At 34.7% G+C, this 14,243-nt stretch overlaps 1 protein-coding gene across 1 annotated transcript; it reads left to right on the top strand.

Annotated features, from left to right (window-relative positions):
• Positions 1-5,513: 5,513 nt before the first annotated feature.
• On the top strand, positions 5,514-13,343 carry LOC139890861 (copper-transporting ATPase PAA1, chloroplastic-like). The gene is made up of 17 exons (XM_071873791.1): positions 5,514-6,119; positions 6,374-6,427; positions 6,569-6,722; positions 8,655-8,729; positions 8,812-9,089; positions 9,260-9,493; positions 9,597-9,695; positions 10,060-10,209; positions 10,295-10,441; positions 10,553-10,603; positions 10,714-10,886; positions 10,968-11,100; positions 11,403-11,500; positions 11,764-12,004; positions 12,103-12,306; positions 12,516-12,596; positions 12,896-13,343. The coding sequence occupies exons 1-17, from the start codon at positions 5,700-5,702 to the stop codon at positions 13,109-13,111; spliced, it is 2,808 nt and encodes a 935-aa protein (XP_071729892.1). The 5' UTR covers positions 5,514-5,699; the 3' UTR covers positions 13,112-13,343.
• Positions 13,344-14,243: the final 900 nt, after the last annotated feature.

Below are 14,243 nucleotides of genomic sequence, written 5' to 3'. Positions count from 1 at the left end.
CACAAACGTCCAAAAAGCTCAAATGTACAAGATACAATTCAAAAGGTTCAATTTATTGATGAAAAACGTCTAAAAATGACAAGAGTACAAGTTACAAAACGCAAAGTACAAGATATTAAATTGTACGCAAGGACGTTCGAAAATCCGGAACCGGGACATGAGTCAACTATCAACGCCCGACGCAACGGACCAAAAATTACAAGTCAGCTATGCACAAAAATAAAATATAATATATAAATAATTATATAAATTATTTATATATTATAAATATATATATAATCATGTCGACAAGCTATGAGACAAAGGATCCTGAGCTGGATTTTCAAACTCCACGACTCGCGGAGTTTGAAGGCCAAAAACTCCACGACTCGCGGAGCTGTCAGAAATCAAAACGCCTATAAAAGGCCATGCATTCGTTCGATAAAAAAAATATAAATAATAATAATAATACTCCTCTAATAATAATAAATATATATATATATATATATATATATATATATATATATATATATATATATATATATATATATATATATATATATTATAGTATAGGGTAGTTTTATATTAGATTAGTTTGGGTTATGTAAAGGTTATTTTACGGGTTTTTGAAGTCGAAATTCTGTCCGTGTAACACTACGCGATAAATACTCAATGTAAGTTATGTTCTCCTTTTTAAATTAATGTCTCGTACTTAAGTTATTATTATGCTTATTTGAGCCAAAGTAATCATGATGTTCGACTAAATATTAAAGACGGGGTAATTGGGCTTTGTACCATAATTGGGGTTTGGACAAAAGAACGACACTTGTGGAAATTAGACTATGGGCTATTAATGGGCTTTATATTTGTTTAACTAAATGATAGTTTGTTAATTTTAATATAAAGATTTACAATTGGACGTACCTATAAATAACCACATACACTCGATCGGACACGATGGGCGGGATATTTATATGTACGAATAATCGTTCATTTAACCGGATACGGGAATGGATTAATAGTCTATGGAATTATTAAAACAGGGGTGAAATTATGTACAAGGACACTTGGCATAATTGATAACAAAGTATTAAAACCTTAGGTTACACGCAGTCGATAACCTGGTGTAATTATTAAACAAAGTATTAAAACCTTGTTACAGTTTAAGTCCCCAATTAGTTGGAATATTTGACTTCGGGTATAAGGATAATTTGACGAGGACACTCGCACTTTATATTTATGACTGATGGACTGTTATGGACAAAAACCAGACGGACATATTAAATAATCCAGGACAAAGGACAATTAACCCATGGGCATAAAACTAAAATCAACACGTCAAACATCATGATTACGGAAGTTTAAATAAGCATAATATATTTCATTTCATTTTTCCTCGTACTTTTATTTATTGTCATTTTAATTATTGTTATTTATTTTATATTGTTAGTTAAATATCGTCATTTACTTTATGCTTCGCTTAAAATATAAAATCGACAAACCGGTCATTAAACGGTAAAACCCCTTTTATATATTATTAATATAATATATTTTGTACGAATATAATTGTTTAAAATATAGTGTGAAATAATCCAGCTCCCTGTGGAACGAACCGGACTTACTAAAAACTATACTACTCTACGATTAGGTACACTGCCTATAGTGTTGTAGCAAGGTTTAGGTATATCCCATTTGTAAATAAATAATTAAAACTTGTGTAATTTGTAACGTATTTCGTAGTAAAATATAGTACTATCACGTACCCCCACGCTACCACATCAACTGTGCTTGTGAGCATGCAAGGACACTTGGTCCAAAAGGATCTGAACCACACAAGGCAGGCAGCTGCGATCGGTGACACGGTTGGTGACCCTTTGAAAGACATTTCTGGACCGTCTCTAAACATCCTTATGTTTGCTCCAATTTTTGCCACCAATGGAGGCCTATTCTTCAAGATTTTTTAGATTCGTTACAGGATTTAATGAAAGTTGGTGGTTTGAATGTCTTAAAATCTGTATGATTAAAGGTTTGATGAAAGAGTAAAATATTTTCATTACAAGGGAAATCATTGATAACTGATATGGTAGTGATAATGATGATAAGTAGTACGAGTATAAGTTAAGATTTAACCATAGCAGTTGTGGATCTTCAGATAATTTGTTCTTTTTCTTCTTTATCGGAATGTTCTTACAATAGTTTTATTTCTTCTTATTATAAAATAATGTGAGGTCATTGATATAAGTAGTTGTTTTTTCACTTTTTATTTTTGCATCAGTAGTGATATTTGATAACTGTTGTTAGTATTTCATGTATACTATGGAGGTTTAATCCTTACGTTCTGGTCGTTTATGTTTCCTGGAATCTTGTTTCTCGCCGGAGTTTTTTTTTTGCTATTATAAACCTTTAGTTGGGTTGTTCGTGGTCTTTTGCATGACTGATATTACATCTTCATCTTCGAGTTTTCCACCATCGTTTAGCTCCCTTGTACGGTTGGCACAGCTCCCTTGTACGGTTGTACCAACGACGTTGATTCCTCTTTTGATCGATTCTACCGTGGCTACTGTAAACCAAGGGTTAGCTTCGTTCACATGTCATTCTTTGTTTATGACCCACCCGGTAGAAGCTCTCTGCACGATGTTGTTTTCTTAACAGTTTGGTTGTTGTGGGGTTCGTGGTATGGGTAGTAGACATGGTGATTTCTTTGTTCGAGTTTAGTCTGTGACTTGCAATGTCGTCGACGGTTTTTGCATGTTCAGTTTGATTTAGGGATATAGGTGAACCCCGTGAAGGTAACATGTTCGATTCCTGCTATGGGAAAAGAAAATATATCCTCTTGTGACACGGAGGTTCACCCGCGATGACTCGGAACTACTTGCAAAACGGATAGTCGTCTTGAGATTAGTCAGTTTACTAAGCAGATCGGAAAACCAAGTATACCAACAAAAAAGTTGATGGTATCAGTAGGCTCGGGTAGATTTTGATATCCCTAAATTTATCAATGCATAAATTGAGTGACTTTATCAAAAATATTGTTGGATATATCGCTGTCAATATTAAAACAAATGTCCTTTACAATATTTTTTTTGCAAAAATCGTAACATGGGCCATCCATTACACTGATTCTAACCTAGCGCCACTTTTCCTTCGTCATCCCACTTGACAAGTTGTTTGACGCCCTTGACGCCCCTAACGCGGCGTCAAAATTTGACGTCCAGGACGTCAGTCGAGAAGTTGACGAAACAAAAAGTGATGTCAAAATTTTTTCAGCCAATCATATTTCACTACATATTTTTATATATTATTTACCAATAAATTTTATACTCAACTATCAATAATATTTTATCACATTAACCATCACAAATTTGATCCTTAAATTTGACACTCCCCACCTAACTTGGCTAGTAGTCAGGGTTAGGAACAGTGTTAAGGAAGGAGTACTACTTAATATTTGAACTGTATTATTTTGCTCAGTAAATACAACTTCTCATTTCTGTCGCCGGCGAAATCAATTCCTTAGACTCTTTTTAACGCAGCGCTATCGCACCGGATTTGCCACCATCACGCCTGAACGGCGCCGCAACGCAGCGTGATTGGCCGAATTTTGGGTCGGCGTGATGGCTGCTTCACGGAAGATATGAGAAGCGTGATTTGGTGGTTGACGAATGGTGGCTCTCCACGTGGTTTATTGCCTTTTTCTAATTTGTTTTCTAATTTTATGCGTATGATATTGGATCCGCAATTGAAATTGAATTGATAAGATAAGATGGACCTGCAATTAAAACTCCCGATCTGCAATTGCAATTGAAGGAAGAAGATGGGTTATTTAGACTATTTACAAAATTAGTCCCTATACTATGTATTAGTTTATATAAATAGAGTGTAGTTTAAATTTTGTTAATATTTTATAATTTATAATTTATAATTTATAAATTATATTTATGTATTTAAATTATACTCATATTTAAATGTTATATAAATTAATTAATTATTGATATTAAAAAAATAAAAATAAATAATACATAACTTATTTAGAAAATGAAAAATAAATAAAAAATGTGGGACCAATAACTCTCATCACGCCTATCCAGTGGCGACTTTAGGTGAAGTGAAGTGGGGTCCCGTGAAATCACTAGTTTTTCAAAATTTATCACAAATTTTTTATTTTTTTACGTATAGGACACCACTAAATATAATAATGGGACCCTATAAATTTTTAGAGATTATAGTTTAATAATTTGGACTACTAAAGTGTTTGAAATTAACCCACTAATGATATAATTTTTATAGTATGAGTCATTGAATATATTAGATATAAAAATAAACGAACTTTTGTCCAATTTCAATTCTAATTCTTTTTGACTTCTTTCTACATCAAAATTTTTTACGGTTCTATCTTCAATCCTTCATCCTAGGGATGTCAATGATAGGATATGGATCGGGTGAGGGCGTGAAGCCATATCCATATCCATTTAGTTTTTATTTATCCATATTCATTTAAATTTAGTTCATCAATCTATATCCATATTTAGTGGATTAAGCGGATTAATGGATATTCATTGGATATTTAAGAAATCTTACAATATTTTTAAAATCTATAATGAAAATAAAAGGGTAATATAACATGACATAATTTATAATTCTTCCACCAGAATGTGTAATGTTTGTTTAAGAATGAACAAAATTTGTTAAATTTACTATCAAACATATATTAATTTATATGTTGAGATATACATGTTTTATTGTGAATACTCATGGTGAATGCATTATATGGTTGCAAGTAAGATGTATGTGTAACGGTATATATATTTGTAATAGTTATTGTATATGAATACCTAATCTCATCACTCATAACTACCTAACTTATTCTTTTTAAAAAAGTAAGGAGAAACTGCAATTTTAGAGCTAATATTAATGTTATGCGATTCATATGATAATAGGTTATAAAATTGCAATTTAAAATTGCTACTGTAAAATTGCTACTATATAGGTCATTGACTAAAATAATATTTTAAAATTGCTACTGTATAGGCCATTGCTACTTTAAAATTGATACTGCATGCGCTATTAATTGCTAAACAGCCTTATATTTTGCGAGCATTATTCAATTTTATGTTTGTGTTTTGGGCGCGACCCGACCCGATCCGATTTGACCCGACACATTCAATATTTTGTGCAAGAAATTTATTAAATAAATTTTTGGGACCCCATTGAAATTTGATCCTAGAATCGCCACTGCGCCTATCATTACAAACTCCATCACGCCATCACTCCATCACCTCTTCCACATCAGCACTATACCCCACAAAAACCCCATCACCCCCATCAACCTGCACCATTAAAAAGGGTCTTAAAAGTTTAAGATATAAAATTGAAATTTAGTGAAAGTTTATTGAATTTTCAAACAAATTTTTTTAAAAAAATAAAATTAATCCAATATGCACGTGGAAAGCATGGAGCAACAGCGACTTTATTTTATCGCCTACTCGTTCTGCACAGCCTGTATGATTGCTCTCAATCCAATGCTATTAATCACATTTCCAATACATCACATGGCGATGGAGAAGATAATGTTGGATTTATTTATTGTATATTAATTTAATCACCTCTTTCTAGGGTTTCTAACTACCACAGGTGGTAGGTACACGCTACATACATATAATCAATCATAAATTCTATAAACAAAATCAGTTCAATCAAATCAACTATCCAGTTAACTAGCAATGGAATCAACATTATCATCATCCACAACTGCCACAGTGTTAGGTCTATCCAAAACCCTAACTCATTCAACCGCCGGTGCTCAAATACTTCGGAATCAGCTCGCACTTATAAGTTTCCGGCGAACTATTACCGGAACTAAAGCTGAGTGTCGGAGATCGTTTAGGAAGTTCGGTTCTGCAGCTCCGTTGTTTGGATTGAGTAATGCTGGTGGTGGTGTCAATCCGGTGAGGTATCGGTTGGCGTGTGTGTCGAGTTCTGCTGCTTCCTTTGCTTCCGGTGGTGGTGGTGGTGGTCATGGAGGTGTTTATGGCGGTGGTGGCGGCGGCGGCGATGGTGGTGAGGCTAAGGAGAATCGGATTGCAGCTGGGGCTGATGACGTTTCGTCAGTTTCTTCTGATGTGATCATCCTAGATGTTGGAGTAAGCATCATATTCGCTCGATTTTGTATTTGATAACTGATCATGTTATATTACGATACCTTACCATTGATCATAGCCTTTAAGTAGACACTCACCCTCCTATTTGCACTTTTTTTATTGGTACCAGGATTTTGTGTATGAACAATATACGGAGTAATTTAGAATAGTCAATTACTCCATATTTTGTGTGTGAAAATTGTGATTATTTTCTTTTTTTTATGTAATTATCAACTTAAAAACTGCTTGTCTGGCAGGGTATGAGTTGTGGAGGGTGTGCTGCAAGTGTAAAAAGAATTTTGGAGAGTCAAGTAAGTAAATTCTATTTCATATATATATCCTTCGGTATGAGTGTGCTCATGTAAGCAAGATTAGTGGAGGTTATTATAAGTACCAAGTTGTATTTATCTTGAAATGAGCTGAGTTACTGAAGATACTTCATGTGTCCACAGCCACTGGTATCTTCTGCCAGTGTGAATCTTACAACAGAGACAGCGATTGTATGGCCCGTATCCGAAGCCAAGGGTACACCAAACTGGCAAATAACTTTAGGAGAAGAACTTGCTAAGCATCTGACAACTTGTGGATTTAATTCTAACCTCAGAGGTCAGCATTTTCTCCACCATTATTGTGATTTCACTGTTATATTGCAATTCATAGTTTTACCTATTTTTTTGCATGTTTAGTTGTGTTTTTGCGTTCTCTTCATCGGAAATTATCATAAATTTAGAGGATATAAAAAGATGGATTTTAAAAAGGTAAAGATGGATTTTGAAAGAATATATTAAGAGATCTATTAATGTTAATGTTATTTTGTGCTTCTGGTCACTATTATAGTCGAGTGTGACTATCAAAGTCTTTCAAAAGGTCGAGGCTTTGTAATGCTTCTGCTTATGTGATGATGTTTCCTCACAGGTCTTTTGATTTTTCTTTTGGTTTTGTCCATTTTTTATTTTTTTTTTATTTTGTCCATTTGTTTTTTGGTCAAGTCTAAGATTACATGGTTGTCTGGTTCTGGTATGCCTACAAGATTCTTTGCATGATGTGCTCTCCTGTCATTGAAATGATATTATTCTGGCTTCCTCTACTCTGATGAAAATTATCGCGTGGGTGATGACATCCAATTTTGTAGATATACTTGGATTTTGTTCTTTGCTACAATCATGAACTCAAATGATATTAAGCTACCAAAAATGGCGATTTTTTTATCTTGTATGAACAAACAATCTTCTTCTTCTTTGTCTTTTTTTGGGTTCAAGTTCTACATGTTTTTGTTGTCTAACTTGTATAACAACAGTAAAAGGGTCTTCTGTTGAACACAGTTAATATTATTTTTTTTCCCAATAAAGTCATAGTGCTGTTACCAACGTACTTACTTATCTATCTCCATCTCCCAAATTCAGTGTGTCTTAGTATTTCGGTCCTATCCGGCAAGAATTAAGTGTTCTGGTTACTTCTTAAGCTTTTATGAACCTTATTGTTGGATTTGAGTTGTTTTTATATATTAAATGGTACCCCATTCGCAACACAAACAAGTGCACAAAGCGTTTACCCAATATGACAAGAAGCATAATGGTGTGTACTTGATTTTCACTGAAGACCTCTAGAAAAATACAAGACGTAAATAAATTTTCACTCTTTTTGACTCCGTATTTATTATTGAGGATTGGTGGGTAACTGACAGGTGAGGCTTTGACTAAAGGAGAGCCATCTTAAATATGCAATGGTTTCTTGTAAGAGCTACCATAATCCTTTTTGGTATGTCCTTGTTACTTAGACTTCTTGTTTATATATTTCTATATATTGCTTTGTTCATACCAAAAATTTTAATTTTACCTTTGAAAGGTGGTTTGATATTGAGTCATTTTTTAATTTAGTTTTGTATCCATAGGTGAGTCTTGTTTGCAAGGAGGCAATTCTACTGCTGACACACCTTGACATTTTGGAAGGCTTACGTAGTTTGAGTTTTTGTTCTGTAGTAGAGAATCCTTTACATTTATATCGAGTAATGATTAATGCTTTATGCTAGTTGTAGAAAGTAGTGGGATTATATCCTCCTCTAATGTTTTAAATAAGATATAGTGTGTCTCCATGCAGTCTAAAGGTTCTGATATCTTAATACATAGATCTTTTGTTGCTGCATAAATTATAATCGATTTCCCCAGTTTTTCAATTCAATATGAATATTCGATTTTGAGGGAAGTCTCTGTTATATTGATCGACTCAAAGTTAGGTATCTTTCATGGTTATGAAATTATCATATAGTTAGATAGCATTTACTCATTAAATGTTTGCGTTCAATTTTGTTGACAACTTGATTTTGGGTAGCATTTCAACCTTAACTTTCATTTGCATTTTGTTAGACCCAATCACATTCTTCCTATCAACTAGCATTTTGTATAATTTATTAAGGTTCATTAATAATGTATCTTATTGACTTTTTTGAATGGTAAAAGTTCATTAAAATTGGTTAATTCCTATTAAAATTTATCTTGTTTCAATCTCTACCGATCTTGCCCATCATACTACCATCTGCAGATTCAAAGAAAGAAAGTGTCTTCCTAACATTCCAAAGAAAGGTGGATGAAAAGCGTAAACAATTAAAAGCAAGTGGTATGTGCCCAAGTTGAATCATTTATTGTGATTTATGATGTTTAGTTGATAATTATACTTATAAAATATATTTTTTTAACAGGTAGGGGACTTGCAGTATCTTGGGCTTTATGTGCTGTATGCCTATTTGGGCATGTCTCTCATTTCATTGGAGCTAAGGCTTGGTGGATCCATGCCATGCATTCCACTGGTTTCCACTTGTCGTTGTCTTTATTTACATTGCTGATTCCCGGACGCCAACTTATTGTTGATGGTATGAAAAGTCTTTTGAGGGGGACTCCAAACATGAATACTTTAGTTGGTCTAGGGGCAATATCGTCATTCACTGTGAGCACATTTGCGGCGTTAATACCAAAATTGGTAATCACTACTTTCTTTTCTCACATGTGTTTATTCATTCTTGTTAACTGCAAATATAGAATTGTTCTACCTTATCAACCATTGGGTTCAATAGTGTAGAAATATTGTTGTTAATGGTCTGATAATGATTTCAGTGATGAAAAGTGAATGAACATTTGTTACTGATTTAGGGCTGGAAAGTATTTTTTGAAGAACCAATTATGCTGATAGCTTTTGTTTTGCTGGGAAGGAATCTTGAACAAAGAGCTAAAATTAAGGCTACCAGTGACATGACAGGCCTTCTTAGTGTACTGCCACCAAAAGCTCGTCTTCTAGTGAATGACGATGATCATGAGTCGAGCTCAACAGTGGATGTTCCTTGTGACAGTCTTTCTGTCGGAGATAAAATTGTTGTACTACCTGGAGTATGTAACTTTTTCTTAATTAATTCAATTACAAAATGTTAGAAAAAGTTCCTTAAAAATTAACATATCACTGTATTAATAAAATGTTGTTCTCACTGTTCAGGATCGTGTTCCTGCTGATGGTGTAGTGACAGCTGGTAGAAGCACAGTGGACGAGTCAAGTTTCACAGGGGAACCACTTCCAGTCACTAAGCTTCCCGGGGTAATGTGACTACTTTATTTGGAAATACTAATTGTGTAAATCATTTGTGTGTCTGTATGTGTAAGAAAGATCTCAACTTGTTAGTAGTTAAGATTTAGGGTGCGTTTGGTTTGTCTAAGGAGTCACTATGGGTTTGAGATTGATAGTGAGGTGGATTGGGAATGGTAATCATATCAAAACCCATCACCTTACACGGTTTGAGAAACTCTCATTTTGAGGTCTCATTCCCATTTTTTGAAACCCACACTGATTATACGGAAACCCTATTTCATTCCCATTACCATTCTCCCACCCAAAACCCTTAATCCAAACACACCCTTATCTGACATCTTTTTACAGTAGATAACTGTAATGTGTGTTGTAGGCTGAAGTGCAAGCAGGAAGTATAAACCTTAATGGAGCACTTACTGTTGAAGTAAAAAGGCCTGGAGGTGAGACTTTTATGGGAGACATTGTGCGTTTGGTAGAAGAAGCTCAGAGTAGAGAAGCTCCTGTTCAGCGCTTGGCTGACAAGGTTCTATATTCATCTCTTGTTGTAAATTCAATTTTATGGTATTAACCCTGTTTATGTTAATAAAAATGCAATCATTCCTAACTAGATTGCTGGACACTTTACTTATGGTGTGATGGCAATCTCTGCTGCTACATTTATGTTCTGGAGTGCTTTTGGGACCCGCATTTTACCAGCCGCTCTTCATAATGGAAGTGCCATGTCATTGGCGTTGCAGCTCTCTTGTAGTGTATTGGTATTTAACTTTTCTGGAATATTTAAACTCTCATGTAAATTCTAAAAAATACTATTTTCTGGAATATTTGTCTTATTATGTGGAAGCTTAACATCTGTCTTCTAAGTGCAGGTTGTTGCTTGTCCATGTGCACTCGGTTTGGCAACACCAACTGCTGTGTTGGTAATACCTTTTATCCAAGATATTTATATTTTTTTAGCCAATTCATATGAGAAAGTGTGCGCTTTATGTGAGTGTAAATAAATATCATACTTTATCCCCTAATTTTGAAGGTTGGAACTTCGCTTGGTGCTACAAAGGGGTTGCTTTTGCGTGGTGGAAGTATCTTAGAGAAATTTTCTGCAGTGGACACCATTGTGTTTGACAAAACAGGGACATTGACTATCGGCAAACCTGTTGTCACAAATATAGTGACGACAACTTCTGACGAAGGATCTAATTTACAGTTGAGTGTCGATCCTAGATTCTGTTAATATTTGGATTGTAAGATGCAATTGAGATGATTGAGGAAACAACCGTGATGCAGGTTAAATTCAAGTGAGAAATGGTCTGAAGTTGATGTACTGAAATTGGCTGCTGCAGTTGAATCTAATACAATTCATCCAATTGGTAAAGCTATTCTGGAAGCTGCTCGGGGTGCTAAATGCCCTAATGTGAAGGTACCTTATATTACATGATGGCTGGAGCAGTTTTTATATTTATTAAATTCCTCATTTTCATTTCTGATACAAGTTGTTTTTCAACTTTAACTTTCCATTAAAATTAATAATAATAATTGTTAAACTGTTCACTTTTCCCTTGCCTCTCCCACCACATTGTTTATCATCATTATCATAAAAAGTGTCAATTCCTAGATTTATCATACTTAAAAGAAAAACAAGTTAATGCTTCTGCTTTTGGGGGGTGGTTTGTTTAAAAACACAATAAATCTTATGTTTCATGCATATTTTTTGTTATGCAGGCAGATGATGGTACATTTGTGGAGGAACCGGGATCTGGTGCAGTAGCCTCAGTTGGGAAGAAGATAGTTTCTGTTGGTTCATTGGAATGGGTTAGGAGGTATGTAATTTGTAACCAATTTTCTATAGAATGACATGAAGTTTTACATGTTGATGAACATTTATTTGTGCAATTTTTTATTTTTATCTTTTGAAAAAAAAAAAATTAAGAAATTTTTGACAACTCTGCTGCTATGATGTTTTTGTGTCATTTTTAGATATTCATATCTCTGCTGCTAATGTTATCATGTCATTCTGCTACTTGATGCATGCATTTTAATGTAGTTACTTACAAGCCCATTTGCAATATTAATTGTAATGCAGGCATGGAGTTGTTGAAAATCCGTTTATAGAAACTGAAGAGTTCAAAAATCAATCTGTGGTTTATGTGGGGATAGATGGTGTCCTTGCAGGTCTTATTTATGTCGAGGATCAGATAAGAGAAGATGCGGCACACGTTGTTCAATCTTTGACCAGTCAAGGAATCAATGTATACTTGCTATCTGGGGATAAGAAAAGTTCAGCCGAGTATGTTGCATCTGTTGTCGGTATTCCAAAACAACAGGTACAAACATTTGTGTAGTTTGACCACAAATTATGCATTATTTAAAAACGGGTTAGCTTTTTGCAATATGATATTCATATTATATCTCTTTGTGGCAGGTGTTTTATGGAGTTAAACCTGATGAAAAAAGTAAATTTATAAGCAGACTTCAGAAAGATGAGCATTTAGTTGCGATGGTTGGGGACGGAGTAAATGATGCTGCTGCCCTGGCGGAATCACATGTAGGAGTTGCCATAGGTGGAGGTGTTGGAGCCGCCAGCGAGGTTGCTTCAGTTGTACTCATGGGTAACAAAATTTCGCAGGTACCACTGAGCAAGGCGCATTAGTAGTATATTTTTTTTGTCCACGACAGGGTCTATGTGGGACCATGAGAATAAAATAGTGTCAAAATGTGACATCCTCATCAAGACTCAAGATCCATCTTTGATTTTTTTGGTGTAGTTGTTTGGACTTTGGAGCAATAGTAATTTAGTGTAGCATGTTGATCGATGTTAATTCCTTTTCGTTGCAGTTGATCGATGCATTGGAGCTTAGCAGGCAAACAATGAATACTGTAAAGCAAAATCTCTGGTGGGCATTTGGGTACAATATTGTAAGCGACTCTTCTCACTTGTTGCGCTATCTTATTCTTAACAGGTTCCCAAAAAGAGTCGCCTCCACTTTAAATTTATAAAGCTGTTTAAACGTTAACTGTTTGATAATAGTGGAAGGTGGCAATATCAGCCCATATACTTATGAATGAGTCGATTTGGCTTATGAATCATATCACATGGGTCTGGAACATGTCAAACAGGCCAACTGGGATAAAGTTACCTTTTTGTTCAAAAATGTCAGATTATCGACTATTGTTGTAATATTAACATCTGGTCATATATGACTGCAAATTTTCAGGTTGGGATTCCCATAGCTGCAGGAACTTTGTTGCCCATTACGGGGTTGATGCTTACTCCCTCAATTGCAGGCGCCCTCATGGGTTTGAGCTCTATTGGTGTGATGACCAATTCATTACTTCTAAGGTTAAGATTCGCATCGCAACAAAAGAAAATAAACGGAGCATCGTTGCATGAAGTCCAAGAAGACATTGAAGCACCCAAAACCCTCACATAGATCTTATGTGCATTCCGTTATGGTCAATCTAAAACACCGATATGTACAGTTTTTGTTATGTAGGGGGTAATTTAGTCATTTTTCCTTGCGGTGGTAGACATCTAGACAAGGCTGAGCCTACATGTACGTTAATATACTTTACAAATAACAAGAGAAAGCAATCAGACGACTTAACATGAGCACTGTAACCATCGTAATTGGCTATTTATATTTCAGCAAAAAAAGAACCATATCTTCCCTTTTTATGTCCACTCATTATACTTCACTCGGTCCTAAAAACTTAACAATTCAAACGGAGTACATGTATGCCAATCCATTACAAATACAACTCAAAGAAAAGGCCGTAAAAGCTGTCAAAATCGACATTAACAATGAAGAGCATGAGTTGTGCAAAAACCAGCAGCTGCTAAACAAAGTTAATACCGTCAACTTATTTCTGGATCAAGTATTAACAACAGTTGAATCAGGCCATATAAGTCATGGACACCTTTATTAAGTGTGTGCGAGACGCATTTAAAGTTGCAGTCCCCGTCATGCAATTATTCCTCATGAATGCATCAAAGTAATTAATAATCGCTTTCTTAATAAACCAAGATTCTTTTTTAGACCGAATATCTCCAATGTCCAAGAAGATAAACCACTCCGGACTCCTTGGCTTTGTGTAGAAAAGCCAGCTCGTTCTCAAGACTTCGTTCCAAAGGGGTTGGCGAGCCTTGGCGCAAATAAGGTGGGTCCCATATTTTTTTTATTTTGTACCTAGTGTTTGATTACTTGTACATGTTATATTTTATGGGGTATTATTTAGTAAAAGATATAGAGTGTTTAGTCACGGAATGTTAAAGTTTTTATACTATAATGTGACACTAATGTGAGAAGGGAAGTTTAGGTAATCAGTGTTAACATAGAGAGTGGTCTAATGGACTTCTCAAAAAAATTTCTTAAGTCAACTTGATTTGTGAGGCAACAACTTTAACGGGCCAAATTTACCTTGCTTTACTCGTCAAATTGATTGATTCTCTTGGAGTCGTTAAAACTTCAAGAAAAGGGGTTAAATGGTTCAATTCTTCATATGTTCATAGCAAATTTTATGTTATTATGTGGACCGTACCGCCTTCTCTAATTACAACATGTA

This window comes from Rutidosis leptorrhynchoides, chromosome 2, assembly GCF_046630445.1.
Source record: "Rutidosis leptorrhynchoides isolate AG116_Rl617_1_P2 chromosome 2, CSIRO_AGI_Rlap_v1, whole genome shotgun sequence".
In the NCBI taxonomy this organism is placed as follows: domain Eukaryota; kingdom Viridiplantae; phylum Streptophyta; class Magnoliopsida; order Asterales; family Asteraceae; genus Rutidosis; species Rutidosis leptorrhynchoides.
Note: the sequence above shows the minus strand (reverse complement) of the source record. Positions and strands in the feature narration are given on the sequence as shown.